This window comes from Panulirus ornatus, chromosome 53 (genome assembly GCF_036320965.1).
Source record: "Panulirus ornatus isolate Po-2019 chromosome 53, ASM3632096v1, whole genome shotgun sequence".
NCBI lineage: Eukaryota > Metazoa > Arthropoda > Malacostraca > Decapoda > Palinuridae > Panulirus > Panulirus ornatus.
Window position 1 is genome coordinate 16,437,646 of NC_092276.1, and position 18,358 is coordinate 16,456,003.

The 18,358-nt window shown below is 43.6% G+C and overlaps 1 protein-coding gene across 4 annotated transcripts in view; it reads left to right on the forward strand.

The window, feature by feature from the left end:
• LOC139765268 (protogenin A-like) overlaps window positions 1–18,358 on the forward strand; it is a 110,444-nt gene that overhangs the window by 89,009 nt on the left and 3,077 nt on the right. For 3 of the 4 annotated variants that reach the window (XR_011716628.1, XM_071692622.1, XM_071692624.1), the window contains exon 6: window positions 15,678–15,826. Coding sequence is in view for 3 of the 4 variants with exons in the window: in XM_071692622.1 (XP_071548723.1) it covers window positions 15,678–15,826 (149 nt within the window). In the remaining variant the exon portion in view is untranslated. Of the gene's footprint in view, window positions 1–15,677; window positions 15,827–18,358 lie in introns of those variants that run through there. The other variant, XM_071692625.1, reaches the window with a different exon arrangement.

Below are 18,358 nucleotides of genomic sequence, written 5' to 3' on the forward strand. Positions count from 1 at the left end.
GCCTCACACACACACACACACACACACACAAGCTTATGCTTGGTGCCCATACGTCGATCAGCCCCAGAAGGATGAACATCTGGGTTGGCTGTGAGACGACTTGCCCTCACCTGGGACTCAAACCCGAGACTCTCAAACTGATGTTGTAACATCTGCACCTTACGTATGTATTTTCCAATGTGCTTGTACACCGTAATGTACATTTTCCACTGTGCTTGTTGTACACTGTTATGTACATTTTCCAATGTGCTTGTTGTACACCGTAATGTACATTTTCCAATGTGCTTGTTGTACACCGTAATGTACATTTTCCAATGTGCTTGTTGTACACTGTAATGTACATTTTCCAATGTGCTTGTTGTACACTGTAATGTACATTTTCCAACGTGCATGTTGTACACTGTAATGTACATTTTCCAGTGTGCTTGTTGTACACTGTAATGTACATTTTCCAACGTGCTTCTTGTACATTGAAATGTACATTTTCCAATGTGCTTGTTGTATCCTATAATGTACATTTTCCAACGTGCTTGTTGTACATTGTAATGTACATTTTCCAATGTGCTTGTACATTGTAATGTACATATCTACTTGTGTGTGTGTACTTGCACCAATGTATCTTTTAGACGTAGGACGGTCAACAGTTATTATATATACCTTGTCTTGTGGTCATGATGATCCAGAAATACTACGTAGGGTCGTGCATGCATTGTTTACATTCTAGCGGCCGTTCGCTGGTGAGGTGGTTCGCTGGCTGGTCTCCTGCTGGCTGGGGTGACGCGTCCTGGTATGTGAAGTGTAGGAGGTTAAAACTGTAGACTTCTGAACCCTGCTCCCCCATTCCCCTCCTTCAATCCCTATACATACATACATACATACATACATCATGAATGACCCGGGATCTATGTGTGTGTGTGTGTGTGTGTGTGTGTGTGTACAGCACTACAGACGTCATGTGGCCAGACAAACGTCAGCTGTTAGCCCTGTACTGAGGACGCTCTATCTAAACTGCCTTTCCATAACAGTTGCTGTAGACGCACTGCTATAAACTGCCGCCATAGATCTCCCCCCCCCCCACCTCCCATCAGTGGCAGTAGTACAACAGGGTAGCAATTTAAGGTCAATTACCTTTACTACCGGTTGTTTGCTACACTTGGGTCACGTCTGCTGGTGTAGTTAGAGTGTCATCATTTATATATGTGTTCTGACCATCTGTCTGTTGTGAAGGGTACATAAGTCCCATCACACACACACACACACACACACACACATATATATATATATATATATATATATATATATATATATATATATATATATATATATATATATATATATATATATATGTAATATCATTATTATTATTATTATTATTATTATTATTATTATTATTATTATTGTTATTATTTATTTATTTATTCATTTATTTATTCATTTCTTATACTTTGTCGCTGTCTCCCGCGTCAGCGAGGAAGTGCAAGGAAACAGAAGAAAGAATGGCCCAACCCACCCACATACATATGTACATACATACACGTCCACATACGCACATATACATACCTATACATTTCATCGTATACATATATATACATACACAGACATATACATATGTACACGTGTACATAATTCATACTGTCTGCCCTTATTTATTCCCGTCGCCACCCCGCCACACATGGAATAACAACCCCCTTCCCCCGCATGTTTGCGAGGCAGCGCTAGGAAAAGACAACAAAGGCCACATTCGTTCACACTCAATCTCTAGCTGTCATGTGTAATGCACCGAAACCACAGCTCCCTTTCCACATCCAGGCCCCACAAAACATTCCAAGGTTTACCCCAGACGCTTCACATGCCCTGGTTCAATCCATTGACAGCACGTCGACTCCGGTACACCACATCGTTCCAGTTCATTCTATTCCTTGCATGCCTTTTACCTTCCTGCATGTTCAAGCCCCGATCGCTCAAAATCTTTTTCACTCCATCCTTCCACCTCCAATTCGGTCTCCCACTTCTCGTTCCCTCCACCTCTGACACATATATCCTCTTTGTCAATCATTCTCCCTCATTCTCTCCATGTGACCAAACCATTTCAAAACACCCTCTTCTGCTCTCTCAAACACACTCTTTTTTATTACCACACATCTCTCTTACCCTTTCATTACTTACTCGATCAAACTACCTCACACCACATATTGTCCTCAAACATCTCATTTCCAGCACATCCACGCTCCTCCGCACAACTCTATCTATAGCCCACGCCTCGCAACCATACAACATTGTTGGAACCACTATTCCTTCAAACATACCCATTTTTGCTTTCCGAGATAATGTTCTCGCCTTCCACACATTTTTCAACGCTTCCAGAACCTTCGCCCCCTCCCCCACCCTGTGACTCAATTCCGCTTCCATGGTTCCATCCGCTGCTAAATCCACTTCCAGATATCTAAAACACTTCACTTCCTCCAGTTTTTCTCCATTCAAACTTACTTCCAAATTAACTTGTCCCTCAACCCTACTGTACCTAATAACCTTGCTCTTATTCTCATTTTCTCTCAGCTTTCTTCTTTCACACACTTTACCATACTCAGTCACGAAAGTGCACTTGGGAACTTTTCGTTTTCATTTTCCCCGTGGACTCATAGGAATATCTTGATCACGCGCAAAATTGTGATCCTTTCCAACATGTATATATCTGTATGTATATATATATATATATATATATATATATATATATATATATATATATATATATATATATATATATATATATATTATCCCTGGGGATAGGGGAGAAAGAATACTTCCCACGTATTCCCTGCGTGTCGTAGAAGGCGACTAAAAGGGAAGGGAGCGGGAGGCTGGAAATCCTCCCCTCTCCTTTTTTTTTTTTATTCCAAAAGAAGAAACAGAAAAGGGGGCCAGGTGAGGATATTCCCTCAAAGGCCCAGCCCTCATCCTCTGTTCTTAACGCTACCTCGCTAATGCGGGAAATGGCGATTAGTATAAAAAATGTATATATATATATATATATATATATATATATATATATATATATATATATATATATATATATTTTTTTTTTTTTTTTATACTTTGTCGCTGTCTCCCGCGTTTGCGAGGTAGCGCAAGGAAACAGACGAAAGAAATGGCCCCCCCCCCCCCCCCCCCATACACATGTACATACACACGTCCACACACACAAATATACATACCTACACAGCTTTCCATGGTTTACCCCGGACGCTTCACATGCCTTGATTCAATCCACTGACAGCACGTCAACCCCTGTATACCACATCGCTCCAATTCACTCTATTCCTTGCCCTCCTTTCACCCTCCTGCATGTTCAGGCCCCGATCACACAAAATCTTTTTCACTCCATCTTTCCACCTCCAATTTGGTCTCCCTCTTCTCCTCGTTCCCTCCACCTCCGACACATATATCCTCTTGGTCAATCTTTCCTCACTCATTCTCTCCATGTGCCCAAACCATTTCAAAACACCCTCTTCTGCTCTCTCAACCACGCTCTTTTTATTTCCACACATCTCTCTTACCCTTACGTTACTTACTCGATCAAACCACCTCACACCACACATTATCCTCAAACATCTCATTTCCAGCACATCCATCCTCCTGCGCACAACTCTATCCATAGCCCACGCCTCGCAACCATACAGAAGAGGTAGTAAAAGCTTTGCGGAAGATGAAAGCCGGCAAGGCAGCAGGTTTGGATGGTATTGCTGTGGAATTTATTAAAAAAGGGGGTGACTGTATTGTTGACTGGTTGGTAAGGTTATTTAATGTATGTATGACTCATGGTGAGGTGCCTGAGGATTGGCGGAATGCGTGCATAGTGCCATTGTACAAAGGCAAAGGGGATAAGAGTGAGTGCTCAAATTACAGAGGTATAAGTTTGTTGAGTATTCCTGGTAAATTATATGGGAGGGTATTGATTGAGAGGGTGAAGGCATGTACAGAGCATCAGATTGGGGAAGAGCAGTGTGGTTTCAGAAGTGGTAGAGGATGTGTGGATCAGGTGTTTGCTTTGAAGAATGTATGTGAGAAATACTTAGAAAAGCAAATGGATTTGTATGTAGCATTTATGGATCTGGAGAAGGCATATGATAGAGTTGATAGAGATGCTCTGTGGAAGGTATTAAGAATATATGGTGTGGGAGGCAAGTTGTTAGAAGCAGTGAAAAGTTTTTATCGAGGATGTAAGGCATCTGTACGTGTAGGAAGAGAGGAAAGTGATTGGTTCTCAGTGAATGTAGGTTTGCGGCAGGGGTGTGTGATGTCTCCATGGTTGTTTAATTTGTTTATGGATGGGGTTGTTAGGGAGGTAAATGCAAGAGTCTTGGAAAGAGGGGCAAGTATGAAGTCTGTTGGGGATGAGAGAGCTTGGGAAGTGAGTCAGTTGTTGTTCGCTGATGATACAGCGCTGGTGGCGGATTCATGTGAGAAACTGCAGAAGCTGGTGACGGAGTTTGGTAAAGTGTGTGGAAGAAGAAAGTTAAGAGTAAATGTGAATAAGAGCAAGGTTATTAGGTACAGTAGGGTTGAGGGTCAAGTCAATTGGGAGGTGAGTTTGAATGGAGAAAAACTGGAGGAAGTGAAGTGTTTTAGATATCTGGGAGTGGATCTGTCAGCGGATGGAACCATGGAAGCGGAAGTGGATCATAGGGTGGGGGAGGGGGCGAAAATTTTGGGAGCCTTGAAAAATGTGTGGAAGTCGAGAACATTATCCCGGAAAGCAAAAATGGGTATGTTTGAAGGAATATATATATATATATATATATATATATATATATATATATATATATATATATATATATATATGTATGTATGTATGTATGTATGTATGTATGTATGTATACGTTGAAATGTCTAGGTATGTATATGTGCGTGTGTGGACGTGTATGTATATACATGTGTATGTGGGTGGGTTGGGCCATTCTTTCGTCTGTTTGCTTGCCCTACCTCGCTAACGCGGGAGACAGCGACAAAGTATAATAAATAGATGAATAAATAGAGATAAATAGATAAATATATATCTGGGAGTGGATCTGGCAGCGGATGGAACCATGGAAGCGGAAGTGGATCATAGGGTGGGGGAGGGGGCGAAAATTCTGGGAGCCTTGAAGAATGTGTGGAAGTCGAGAACATTATCTCGGAAAGCAAAAATGGGTATGTTTGAAGGAATAGTGGTTCCAACAATGTTGTATGGTTGCGAGGCGTGGGCTATGGATAGAGTTGTGCGCAGGAGGATGGATGTGCTGGAAATGAGATGTTTGAGGACAATGTGTGGTGTGAGGTGGTTTGATCGAGTAAGTAACGTAAGGGTGAGAGAGATGTGTGGAAATAAAAAGAGCGTGGTTGAGAGAGCAGAAGAGGGTGTTTTGAAATGGTTTGGGCACATGGAGAGAATGAGTGAGGAAAGATTGACCAAGAGGATATATGTGTCGGAGGTGGAGGGAACGAGGAGAAGAGGGAGACCAAATTGGAGGTGGAAAGATGGAGTGAAAAAGATTTTGTGTGATCGGGGCCTGAACATGCAGGAGGATGAAAGGAGGGCAAGGAATAGAGTGAATTGGAGCGATGTGGTACACCGGGGTTGACGTGCTGTCAGTGGATTGAATCGGGGCATGTGAAGCGTCTGGGGTAAACCATGGAAAGCTGTGTAGGTATGTATATTTGCGTGTGTGGACGTATGTATATACATGTGTATGGGGGTGGGTTGGGCCATTTCTTTCGTCTGTTTCCTTGCGTTACCTCGCAAACGCGGGAGACAGCGACAAAGCAAAAAAAAAAAAAAAAAAATAGATAAATAAATACAAATGGATTTGTATGTAGCATTTATGGATCTGGAGAAGGCATATGATAGAGTTGATAGAGATGCTCTGTGGGAGGTATTAAGAATATATGGTGTGGGAGGAAAGTTGTTAGAAGCAGTGAAAAGTTTTTATCGAGGATGTAAGGCATGTGTACGTGTAGGAAGAGAGGAAAGTGATTGGTTCTCAGTGAATGTAGGTTTGCGGCAGGGGTGTGTGATGTCTCCATGGTTGTTTAATTTGTTTATGGATGGGGTTGTTAGGGAGGTAAATGCAAGAGTTTTGGAAAGAGGGGCAAGTATGAAGTCTGTTGGGGATGAGAGAGCTTGGGAAGTGAGTCAGTTGTTGTTCGCTGATGATACAGCGCTGGTGGCTGATTCATGTGAGAAACTGCAGAAGCTGGTGACTGAGTTTGGTAAAGTGTGTGGAAGAAGAAAGTTAAGAGTAAATGTGAATAAGAGCAAGGTTATTAGGTACAGTAGGGTTGAGGGTCAAGTCAATTGGGAGGTGAGTTTGAATGGAGAAAAACTGGAGGAAGTGAAGTGTTTTAGATATCTGGGAGTGGATCTGGCAGCGGATGGAACCATGGAAGCGGAAGTGGATCATAGGGTGGGGGAGGGGGCGAAAATTCTGGGGGCCTTGAAGAATGTGTGGAAGTCGAGAACATTATCTCGGAAAGCAAAAATGGGTATGTTTGAAGGAATAGTGGTTCCAACAATGTTGTATGGTTGCGAGGCGTGGGCTATGGATAGAGTTGTGCGCAGGAGGATGGATGTGCTGGAAATGAGATGTTTGAGGACAATGTGTGGTGTGAGGTGGTTTGATCGAGAGTAACGTAAGGGTAAGAGAGATGTGTGGAAATAAAAAGAGCGTGGTTGAGAGAGCAGAAGAGGGTGTTTTGAAGTGGTTTGGGCACATGGAGAGGATGAGTGAGGAAAGATTGACCAAGAGGATATATGTGTCGGAGGTGTAGGGAACAAGGAGAAGAGGGAGACCAAATTGGAGGTGGAAAGATGGAGTGAAAAAGATTTTGTGTGATCGGGGCCTGAACATGCAGGAGGGTGAAAGGAGGGCAAGGAATAGAGTGAATTGGAGCGATGTGGTATACCGGGGTTGACGTGCTGTCAGTGGATTGAATCAAGGCATGTGAAGCGTCTGGGGTAAGCCATGGAAAGCTGTGTAGGTATGTATATTTGCGTGTGTGGACGTATGTATATACATGTGTATGGGGGGGTTGGGCCATTTCTTTCGTCTGTTTCCTTGCGCTACCTCGCAAACGCGGGAGACAGCGACAAAGTATAATAAAAAATAAAATAAAAATGAATATATATTTATATTTATTTATTTGTCTATCTATTTATATATTTATATACACGGCTGTGTATGGGTCCTGAGAGTTGGTCTGTGTCCCGTTGTGCTATTGGCTACTGGTGCCGTGACCCACCATGTGTCCCATCTTATCATTGGCTCCTTGTTCCAGGATGACGTTTATGTCTCTTGCGTTCCTATTGGCTACTGGAGCCGTAGCATACCATGTGTCTCATACTATCATTGGTTCCTTGTTCCTAGGATAAAGTTTTACGTTTCCTGCTTTGCTATTGGCTACTGGAGCCGTAGCCTACCATGTGTCCTTTCCTATCATTGGCTCCTTCTTCATGGGATAACGTTGTATGTGTCATGCTTTGCTATTGGCTACTGGTGCCTTACTGGCTAGACTGGCTGAATATCAGTTGCTCGTACTACCTCGCTAAGTGAAGACGTGTTACTGTAATTCTGCCATAACCTGTGCATTTCCTTAGCTCATTACGGCTTGTGAGATGAAGGACGAGTGCTGCTAAGCTCATCCAACCCCCGGGATAATTCATTTACCGTCTTGATACAATTAGCAGCACAGAACAGCCACTTACCATCTGTGTACAAGGTATTGTCTTGGCAGTTTATTTTTCTCGTTATTTAGTTACAAGTTCTGACCATTGGTGTAAATATCGAACGCTAGGAGTGGTGTGAAACACGACCTGGGTCATGAAGGGTCAGGAAGCAAATATATAAATATATATTGGAAAGGATCACAATTTTGCACGTGATCAAGTATACTCCTATGAGTCCACGGGGAAAATGAAACACGATAAGTTGCCAAGTGCACTTTCGTGTAATAATCACATCATTAGGGGGAGACACAAGAGAAATATAACAGTCACTTGATATACATCGAAGGGACGTAGCTAGGACGCCATTTGGTAAACATGTAATTGTCCAAGACATACAACGAGCGTTCATAAACTTATCATTTAACAAATTTTATCAATAAAGTTATCTAATTTGTATAGATCATCACTAATAGTAAGCTTATAATTCTTTGTGTATCTAATAATAGAAGATTCAATGATGTTTCTCGTGGTACTGAAGTTAGAGTTAATAACTGAGATGGCGTTACTCCAGTCAATACAATTATCATAATTTTTTGGTCTCCTTCATTGCCATATATGTATGGACTTGTCAAAACACATCAGCAAAATTTTCCAGCAAGACCTATAGTGAGTTCAGTAGGCTCCATCACATATAAATCGTCAAAATGGCTAGTTTCTTTATGAAGCCCTTATAGTGGGTAAGATATCAAATTTTGATATCATGAACAATGTAGATTTAGTTAACAAGCTAAACAATATCAATGTTAATTTTGATTTCAAACTTTTCCTCACATTTCACAAAAAAATCAAGTTGATGATCTTTTAGAATATTTGTTTTACCTGTTTCAAAGTCTGTTTTCATTGAACTGATAAAATTGTGTATAAAAGACTATGTATTTCAATTTAATGGAGATTATTATGCTCAAAAATTTGATATGGCAATCAGTAACCCTCTTTCACCTGTACTAAGTAATCTTTATATGGAATTTTTTAAACAAAATTACTAAAGGATATCTTACCTTCTAATGCAATTTGGTTTAGGTATGTAGATGTTCTTTGTGTTTGGCCATCAAATGAAAATTTACAAATATTTCTCCCCTTACTTAACAATTTAGTACCTTCCATCAAATTTACTGTAGAAAATGAAAATGATGGTGTGTTACCATTTTTAGGTTGCATGATCCATAGGCAAGGAAACAAGTTAAAGTTTAGCATATACAGAAAACCCACCAATGTATGCTCATATATCCATTATTACTCATCTCAACATGACAGTTAAATTATCAGCATTTCAATCTATGTTCCTTAGGGCATTACATATTTGCAGTCCAGAGTTTATTGATGATGAGTTTAAGAAGATGCATTCTATTGGATGTAAGTTAAAGTACCCTAGATCTTTTATTGATAAATCCCTTAAGTTAGCAAAGAAATAATTTTACAGAGTTGAGCCTAAACCTCCCATTGACACCAAGAATCTTTTAGTTCTCCCTTTTAATAAGAATTTTACTTTACTTCCCATGTTGCTTAAATCCTTTAATGTAAATGTTGCCTTCAGCAACAATAATACTATAAAGAATATCTTAATCAGGAACTCACCAGAAAATTCTCCTGGGTGCATCTATAAAGTGCCATGTAGAAATTGTGATAAGTTTTATGTTGGGCAGACTGGTAAGGATCTTTTTGTTAGACTTAAGCAACATAGATATAGTATAAGAACGGGACAAGAATCAAATGCCTTGTTTAATCACGTTAAAAACTACGATCATTGTATTGAGTGGAGTAATGCCATCTCAGTACCAAGAGAAACATAATTGAATCTTCTATTATTAAATGCACAAAGAATTATGATTTTAATATTAGTGATGCTCTATATAAATTGGATAACTTTATTGTTGAAAAAATTTGTAAACAATTCACCTTGTCCACATAACAGTTTGTGATACGCTCGTTGTCTGTCTTGGACAATCGCATGTTTACCATATTGCGTCCTAGCTACGTCTCTTCGTTGTATATCAACTGATTGTTATATTTCTCTCTTGTGTCTCCCCTAATGTTGTGATTATTACACGAAAATGCACTTGGAACTTATCGTGTATCATTTTCCCCGTAGACTAGGAAAAGAACAAAGGCCACATTCGTTCACACTCAGTCTCTAGCTGTCATGTGTAGTGCACCGAAACAACAGCTCCCTTTCCATATCCAGGCCCCATAAAACTTCATGGTTTACCCCAGACGCTTCACATGCCCTGGTTCAGTCCATTGACAACACGTCGACCCCGTTATACCACATCGTTCCAATTCACTATTCCTTGCACGCCTTTTACCCTCTTGCATGTTCAGGACCCGATCAGTCAAACATTTTTTGTACTCCATCCTTCTTCCTCCAATTTGGTCTCCCACTTCTCTCGTTCCCTCTACCTCTGACACATATATCCTCTTTGTCAATCTTTCCTCACTCATTCTCTCCATGTGACCAAACTATTTCAATACACCCTCTTCTGCTCTCTCAACCACACTCTTTTCATTACCACACATTTCTCTTACCCTTTCATTACTTACTCGATCAAACCACCTCACATCACATATTGTCCTCAAACATCTCATTTCCAACACATCCACCCTCCTCCGCACAACCCTATCTACAGCCCTCGCCTCGCAGCCATATAACATTGTTGGAACCATTATTCCTTCAAACATACCCAGTTTTGCTCTCCGAGATAATGTTCTCGCCTTCCACACATTCATCAACGCTCCCAGAACCTTCGCCCCCTCCCCCACCCTGTGACTCAATTCCGCTTCAATGGTTCCATCCGCTGCCAAATCCATTCCGAGATATCTAAAACACTTCACTTCCTCCAGTTTTTCTCCATTCAAACGTACTTCCCAATTGACTTGACCCTCAACCCTACTGTACCTAATAATTAACCTTGCTCTTATTCACATTTACTCTGAACTTTCTTCTTTCACACATTTTACCAAATTCAGTCACCAGCTTCTGCAGTTTCTCACCCGAATCAGCCACCAGTGTACAACCCCCTCCCCGTACAGTACTAGAGATGGGGACCCACCAGTGTACCACTCCCTCCTCGCACAGTGAAAGAGATGGGGACCCACCAGTGTACAACTCCCATCCTCGTACAGTACAAGAGATTGGGACACACCAGTGTACAACTCCCTCCCCGTACAGTACAAGAGATGTGCACCCACCAGTGTACAACTCCCTCCCCGTACAGTACAAGAGATGGGCACCCACCAGTGTACAACTCCCTCCCTGTACAGTACAAGAGATGGGCACCCACCAGTGTATAACTCCCTCCCCGTACAGTACAAGAGATGGGCACCCACCAGTGTACAACCCCCTCCCCGTACAGTACAAGAGATGGGCACTCACCACTGTACAACTCCCCGTACAGTACAAGAGATGGGCACCCACCACTGTACAATTCTCTCCCCGTACAGTACAAGAGATGGGAACCCACCAGTGTACAACCCCCTCCCGGTACAGTTCAAGAGATGGGGACCCACAAGTGTACAATTCCCTCCCCGTACAGTGCAAGAGATTAGCACCCACCAGTGTACAAGAACCTCCCCGTACAGTACAAGAGGTGGGGACCCACCAGTGTATAACCCCCTCCCCGTACAGTACAAGAGATGGGCACCCACCAGTGTACAACTCCCTCCCCGTACAGTACAAGAGATGGGCACCCACCAGTGTACAACTCCCCGTACAGTACAAGAGATGGGCACCCACCAGTGTACAACTCCCTCCCCGTACAGTGCAAGAGATGTGCATCCACCAGTGTACAACTCCCTCCTCGTACAGTACAAGAGATGTGCACCCACCAGTGTACAACTCCCCGTACAGTACAAGAGATGTTCACCCACCAGTGTACAACCCCCTCCCCGTACAGTACAAAAGATGGGGACCCACCAGTGTACAACCCCCTCCCCGTACAGTACAAAAGATGGGGACCCGCCAGTGTACAACCCCCTCCCTGTACAGTACAAGAGATGGGCACCCACCAATGTACAACTCCCTCCCCGTACAGTACAAGAGTTGGGCACCCACCAGTGTACAACTCCCTCCCCGTACAGTACAAGAGATGGGCACCCACCAGTGTACAACTCCCTCCCCGTACAGTACAAGAGATGGGCACCCACCAATGTACAACTCCCTTCCCGTACAGTACAAGAGCTGGGCACCCACCAGTGTACAACTCCCTCCCCGTACAGTACAAGAGATGGGCATCCGCCAGTGTACAACTCCCTCCCCGTACAGTACAAGAGATGGGCACCCACCAGTGTACAACTCCCTCCCCGTACAGTACAAGAGATGGGCAACTACCAGTGTACAACTCCCTTCCCGTACAGTACAAGTAGACAGACATACAGATAGACTTACATTAACTGATTAACCCGTACGTAGAGACAGACAGAGACAGTAGCGTACAGACAGACAGACAGAGACAGTAGCGAACAAATAGACAGACTGACAGACAGAGACAGTAGCGGACAGACAGACAAACAGACTGACAGACAGAGTCAGTAGCGGACTGACAGACAGAGACAGTAGCGGACTGACAGACAGAGACTAGCGAACAGACAGACTGACAGACAGAGTTAGTAGCGAACAGACAGACAAACAGACAGACAGACAGAGACAGTAGCAGACAGACAGACTGACAGACAGAGTTAGTAGCGAACAGACAGACAAACAGACAGACAGACAGAGACAGTAGCAGACAGACAGACAGACAGACAGACAGACAGACAGACATATAACAAGCTGTCTTGAGGATGTGTTAGAGAATTCCACACCAATGGTAATGGTGAGCTGAGGGTGGCTCATGGGCGGGCCCTCCTCCCAACCTGGGACACGGGTGGGCCCTCCTCCCAATCTGAGACACGGAGGGGCCCTCCTCCCAACTTGAGACGCGGGTGGGGTGGGCCTTCCCAACCCCCCTCCCAAGCTGAGACACGAGCGGGCCCTTCTCCCAACCTGAGACACGGGCGGGCCCCCCCTCCCAAGACACATTTGGGCCCTTCTCCCAACCTGAGACACGGGCGGGCCCCCCCTCCCAAGACACATGTGGGCCCTTCTCCCAACCTGAGACACGGGCGGGCCCTCCTCCCAACCTGAGACACGGGCGGGCCCTCCTCCCAACCTGAGACACGGGTGGGCCCTCCTCCCAACCTGAGACACGGGCGGGCCCTCCTCCCAACCTGAGACACGGGTGGGCCCTCCTCCCAACCTTTATTGCTTCAGATGATACATTTCCTTTTCTTCTATTTGTATATATCTACACATACGTTACTCTAATCTCATAGTTCTTTTACGCTGACGAACGCTATGTATTGTTTCTGTATATGTACGTATGTATACGTGTGTGTGTGTGTGTGTGTGTGTCGAGGGTCGATAGATATCAGTTAACATCACTGTTTCTCAGTTTTGATCCAGAGTTAAAGAATATGTATGATTCATGTGGCCACAAGGCGTTATTAGGTCGAGGGAGAGTTCTACAGTAAGGCAGGCTCGACCCCAGCCATATACCAGTTAATGGTCCAGCCACACACCAGTTAATGGTCCAGCCATATACCAGTTAATGGTCCAGCCATACATCAGTTTATGGTCCAGCCATACACCAGTTAATGGTCCAGCCATACACCAGTTAATGGTCCAGCCATATACCAGTTAATGGTCCAGCCATATACCAGTTAATGGTCCAGCCATACACCAGTTAATGGTCCAGCCATACACCAGTTAATGGTCCAGCCATACACCAGTTAATGGTCCAGCCATACACCAGTTAATGGTCCAGCCATACACCAGTTAATGGTCCAGCCATACACCAGTTAATGGTCCAGCCATACACCAGTTAATGGTCCAGCCATACACCAGTTAATGGTCCAGCCATATCTCAGTTAATGGTCCATCCATATACCAGTTAATGGTCCATCCATATACCATTAGTGGTCCAGCCATATACCAGTTAATGGTCCAGCCATATACCAGTCAATGGCTCAGTCATGTACCAGTTTGTGGACTTATTACATTCCAGCAATGGTCGAAACTTATATATACACAGTGAAGGCTTCATCTGTTAGTAGACAAAGAATTTACATAGATTTCTGATCAAGGGTTCCAATCACCAAGATGGCGTGCCTAGTTGACGTAATATAACATTGCTGCTTCTTGAATTATACCCCGTGACGTCATGTAATCGGAGACGCCCTGGCAATTATGATATCAAATCCCATCGGGCCAAAAGCCTTATAATTTCCAGGATTGAAATGACTTCACATTTCAGTTTGATTTCCAACCCCCAGGTTGATCAGCTGATGGTCGTCAACATGGATTTCGGATGATAATACCTAAAGGAATGACCCCAGTCACTGTTTACTTTAGGAAATTGGTGTGACGCCATCTTCAGAGGGGCCAGACACTGTGGCAGATAAGATAAGCGACCTTATGCTCTGTTCTTATCTTAACCATCTCTCTGGCAGTGCCTTACGCTGGGCCACTTGATCTCAGGTCATCCAAATAGTAATGAGAGGTTCGAGGTCAATTGGCCCTGTGAATATGACCTGGTGTGAGGACCAGACTTAGGAATGGAAGGGATGTTTACCTAACAGGTCCTGACCTGACCTAACCTAACCTAACAGGTCATGACCGGGACCCGTCATCCGTGACCTTCATGATTGACCTGAGGATACAGTAGTCCATCATTTGATAACTATGATGACGTTTTTATCTACTTAAAGAATTTCATACGTTATCATAAATCTACTTCTGTGTGATCTATCTATCAAACTTGACAAGTTTGACCAATGCTGTTAAACTAGAGCAACATGGGAACGTTCCAGTACATAATTAAACTACAGCTAAATTAGTTAATTACAGATACTCTCGCATCTACCCATTAAACAAGCTTGAACACTCTTTCGGAAAATTTATATAGCTAGTTCCATATACAGATAGATCTATCGAAATAGGACGAAGTCTACTGATTCTATAAATAGCTCCACCAAGCTCATATATAGCTGATTTCTATAGGTTGTTTTATCTTGTACTATCCAGTTCCTCTGTGTTATCCAGACGCTTGGTTCTGGTCTGGCGTCCCGTGGTGCGGGGGTCAGGACCGAGTTGATCTGGATCAGGCCAGCAAGAGGGTGTGGGAACTGATGTGATGTGATGGGAGGGTCAGTTGGTGGCTTTCGGCTCCACGGTGTTGACCGTGTGCACCGATCAACACCGTGGGGTAGTCAACATAGGATCTCCCTCCCCCCTATAGTGGTTCTAGTAATAATGTATATTCTTAGTGGCAAGGTATGATATTCCCAACATATCAGATAACATTTAGGAGTCAAGAATACTATACAGGTTAGATAGATATGACAACACTGGCGACCATCTGGTCCCTTGTTGACTCCGTCTGTGTTTGTTTTGCGATAACTTTATGCACACGGTCAGATATCTCCTCCTCCATCGCTTCTACCCTATGACATCTACCCTGTTATATATATATATATATATATATATATATATATATATATATATATATATATATATATATATATATATATATATATAAGGAAAAATTAATACGCACCTGTTAAGCCTATTTCGTGGTAAGCTGCTTATATGAAATAATTTAATAACCACAAAATTTGATCCCCACAGAAAAATTGGTTGCAGTACACTGTACCACTGTGTATATGTTAAGAATATGGGTTATCTGTTGACCTACGTGTGGTGTCTGTGTGTGTGCATATGTCTGTGTGTGACTGTGTGTGTGTGTGTGTGAGGATGTATATACATATGTGTGTGTGTGTGCGTGTGTGTCTGTGTGGGTTAGAGGAGAGAATGTTATCTGGGTTGACCTCTGACCTAATTTTTGTAAGTATTACGGAGTCAGCTGATCACTGTTGTGCTCCCCAGGGGCGGGGTGAGCCTGCAGGAGGCGCAGGAGGGGGCGCGGGCCACCTCCAGACTCACGCTCACCAGTGTGACGCCTGGCGACGCTGGCAACTACACCTGCCAGCCGGAGGACCTCAGCCCAGCCCACGTCTCTGTCTTCGTCCTCAAGGGTAAGGAGACTCTCTCTCTCTCTCTCTCTCTCTCTCTCTCTCTCTCTCTCTCTCTCTCTCTCTCTCTCTCTCTCTCTCAACGCCAGGATCTATCATCAGAAATTCTATTTGTGCTATTATGAACGCGATCATCTCTTGTTCTCCCACGGGACCTGTCCACAATGAATACAAATCCTTCAGTGATGTCATTTTCGATTTGTATTATGTCGTAAATTTTTTTGTCCTTAGTCATAAAGTTATTTCTAACCTGCCTCTTCCTTCGTGATGTTAATGGTTGTTTATATAGATGGCGTAGGATGTATATATATATATATATATATATATATATATATATATATATATATATGTCTTGTTGGGAGGGAGAGTCGTATCTGATACATCAGGGCGTTCACTGCACCTTGAGTTCACTGATGTTCCCTTAGGGCGTCACTGCTTCGTGTTAGGGTGTCACTGCTTCGTGTTAGGGCGTCACTGCTTCGTGAGTCCCGGTACTGTGAGGGCTGGACGTCCCGTGGTCACACTGTCTCGTCTCCTCTCATCAGCTAACCATGTGACCCCCCACACACAAACCTCAAGTGCTTCATCTTACATCTCGATCTCCTCCTGTGCTTCTTCCATCTCCCTTCGCTGATCCAGCCTGTGCAGAGTGCGTGGTTCCTCCCTCCTGTAGGGACGATGTGATCCCCCTCACCTTCCTCCTCCTGAGCCTCGACCCTCTTGGCTCGTGTGTCGGCCACGAGTGTTTGTCAGAGGCGACACTCGAGCAGAACACCTAATTAAGGTGTTGTTTTGCCCGTCCTGAGAGGCCCTGCAGCCACTCCTTCAGCAAACACTTGTATCACCCTTGACAACACCGACCACAAACTTACAAGGGCGTAGAGACGCGGTGGGGGCGCCCCGACCTGTCCCTCTTGAGGACGCTTCTTGTATCCTCAGCTCGAGCCACTTGCATGATGTCACTCGCAATTACATAAGAACACTTGGAAACATTCACATCCATTGAGAGTCTTACAATACTTGGGATCATTTAACAACACTTGTGAATACTTGGAGTTAACTTGGGAAATTTTAAGGAACTCAGAACTAAGTTCGAAAGGATCACAGACTCGCGGAAGCCATTTGAAATACTTTGAGATGTTTAAAAAGTTATCATTACATACAGGTAAAAAGAGAGGCCAAGGCTTCGCAGGTCGTTCGAGCACACACGTCCACACACTGGGCAAGCCCACGTACAATTCTATGTGTGGCTACTTAAAGCTTGTAAACATTTGGGAGTGAACCTGTGTGGGAGAGGTGGTCTCCTGTGCCATCACATAATAACCGTGGAAAATTAGGGTAGAACAAAGTATGTGTTGTCATAATACACACACACACACACACACACACACACTCACACACACACACTATATATATATATATATATATATATATATATATATATATATATATATATATATATTATATATTTTATTATACTTTGTCGCTGTCTCCCGCGTTTGCGAGGCAGCGCAAGGAAACAGACGAAAGAAATGGCCCAACCCCCCCCCCCCATACACATGTATATACATACGTCCACACACGCAAATATACATACCTACACAGCTTTCCATGGTTTACCCCAGACGCTCCACATGCCTTGATTCAATCCACTGACAGCACGTCAACCCCGGTATACCACATCGCTCCAATTCACTCTATTCCTTGCCCTCCTTTCACCCTCCTGCATGTTCAGGCCCCGATCACACAAAATCTTTTTCACTCCATCTTTCCACCTCCAATTTGGTCTCCCTCTTCTCCTCGTTCCCTCTACCTCCGACACATATATCCTCTTGGTCAATCTTTCCTCACTCATTCTCTCCATGTGCCCAAACCACTTCAAAACACCCTCTTCTGCTCTCTCAACCACGCTCTTTTTATTTCCACACATCTCTCTTACCCTTACGTTACTCACTCGATCAAACCACCTCACACCACACATTGTCCTCAAACATCTCATTTCCAGCACATCCATCCTCCTGCGCACAACTCTATCCATAGCCCACGCCTCGCAACCATACAACATTGTTGGAACCACTATTCCTTCAAACATACCCATTTTTGCTTTCCGAGATAATGTTCTCGACTTCCACACATTCTTCAGGGCCCCCAGAATTTTCGCCCCCTCCCCCACCCTATGATCCACTTCCGCTTCCATGGTTCCATCCGCTGCCAGATCCACTCCCAGATATCTAAAACACTTCACTTCCTCCAGTTTTTCTCCATTCAAACTCACCTCCCAATTGACTTGACCCTCAACCCTACTGTACCTAATAACCTTGCTCTTATTCACATTTACTCTTAACTTTCTTCTTCCACACACTTTACCAAACTCAGTCACCAGCTTCTGCAGTTTCTCACATGAATCAGCCACCAGCGCTGTATCATCAGCGAACAACAACTGACTCACTTCCCAAGCTCTCTCATCCCCAACAGACTTCATACTTGCCCCTCTTTCCACAAATATATATATATATATATATATATATATATATA